We start from the raw sequence: 1,953 nt of genomic DNA on the forward strand, positions 1-1,953 counted from the left end.
TGTATATATATATATATATGTATATATATGTGTATATATATATATATATATATACACATACATATATATATATATATATATAAGATTATCTTTTATTAGTCCGTAGAAATTTACCGTATTCCAGCAAAGTGCAACAAGAGACACCAGTAAACAAAACAAGGGTAATACACAAGTTATAAAGAAGTTAAGGTTTAATAAATAAAAAGAAAAACACTTAAATAGGATATAATGGGACTAACTGGTTGGGTTCACATCATTGCATGTATGAAGTAAGAAACATGAAGTATTCATGATTATATCTCACAGTGGTATACATTGATATTTGTAGTGCACATTAATGAATAAATGAGAATTCATCTGGGCGATGTTGTGGTTCTGAGTCGGTCGATCTTAGTCATAAAAGATCGATAACGTCCGCAGCAGATATTGAGATGTGCCTGTCAGTCCGTATCAAGGGCACCAATCAACTGTCAGTCCACATAAAGGGCTCCAATCACCCTTTTCATCCAGGACGTCCGGTCAATAGTCGAGCAGCAGATCTAAAACAGCACCATAACGGACGAGAAGTTTCTACCGGTCCGTTACTGCCGCGTTTCACCGGATAAACAAAGTCCCTCTGAGTTCTTCGGTCATTCTAAGCTAAGCTAAAAGCTAACACCGAAGCTAACGGCTAGCAGTCCCGCGATGATCGGCTGTCTGGTCGCCGGCAGGTTAGTGCAGACGGACGCGACGCAGGTCGCCGCGGACAAGTTCGTGTTCAACCTGCCGGACTACGAGAACGTGAACCACGTGGTGGTCTTCATGCTGGGCACGGTGCCGTTTCCCGCCGGTACGGGCGGAGCCGTTTATTTTTCGTTCCCGGACCCGGTGAGCGGAACCGGCTCCGTGTGGCAGCTGCTCGGTTTCATCACTAACGACAAGCCGAGCGCCATCTTCCGGATCTCCGGGCTGAAGGCCGGGGAGGGCGGGGCGAACTTGTTCGGCTCCTCCTCCTCCTCCTCCGTGGCCCAGGTGGGGGTCTCGGTGGAGCCTCTGGACCAGCTGGCCCAGCAGGTCCCGGTCTCCTCCTCCTCCGTCTCCACCACCGCGGACTCCTTCCTGCAGTTCGCCCAGAAGACGCTCGACAGTTTGTACAACTTCGCCTCGTCGTTCGCCGTGACGCAGGCGCAGATGACGCCGAACCCGTCGGAGACCTTCGTCCCGTCCAGCTGCGTCCTCAAGTGGTACGAGAACTTCCGGAGGAGGCTGAGCCAGAACCCGAACTTCTGGAAGACCTGAGCGCTAAAGCTCGAGACTAGTGTCCACTGTGCCTCCTGTTATTACAATAAAGGTTATTCAAAGCGCCACACATTTATAATAAATACAATGATTCCACTTTATTTACATTTAACATCATGAAAAGTTTAACTTTACATTAATTGAAAGTATTATGAAGGAAAATAAACATTTTATAAACTCGGACACTGTTCTCTCCATCAATACTTCTTTAATCTGTTTCTATTATTATACAGCTCGAGGTCTACAGACCCTTCTAGAACCTTGAACGGGATCAAAGTTCTGTGAACCACCAACACTTTGTGCACTTTCAATAAAGTGACAAAATATATATATATATATATATATATATATATATGTATATATGTATATGTATATATGTATATGTATATATGTATATATATATATATGTATATATGTATATGTATGTGTATATATGTATATGTATGTATATATATGTATATGTATGTATATATATATGTATATGTATGTATATATATATGTATATGTATGTATATATGTATGTATATGTATATATATGTATATGTGTATATATATATGTATATATATGTATATGTATATATATATGTATATATATGTATATGTATATATATATGTATATATATGTATATGTATATGTATATATATATGTATATGTATATATATGTATATGTATAT

General features: G+C 40.1%; 1 protein-coding gene across 1 annotated transcript; it reads left to right on the forward strand.

Moving 5' to 3' along the window:
- Nucleotides 1–498: 498 nt before the first annotated feature.
- hikeshi (heat shock protein nuclear import factor hikeshi) lies at nt 499–1,457 on the forward strand. The gene has a single exon (XM_031842533.1). It carries the CDS (start codon nt 685–687, stop codon nt 1,276–1,278), a length of 594 nt encoding a protein of 197 aa, XP_031698393.1. The 5' UTR covers nt 499–684; the 3' UTR covers nt 1,279–1,457.
- The last annotated feature ends 496 nt before the right edge of the window (nt 1,458–1,953 follow it).

Source organism: Anarrhichthys ocellatus, unplaced genomic scaffold (genome assembly GCF_004355925.1).
Source record: "Anarrhichthys ocellatus isolate YVR2014 unplaced genomic scaffold, GSC_Weel_1.0 scaffold8031, whole genome shotgun sequence".
Lineage (NCBI taxonomy): Eukaryota > Metazoa > Chordata > Actinopteri > Perciformes > Anarhichadidae > Anarrhichthys > Anarrhichthys ocellatus.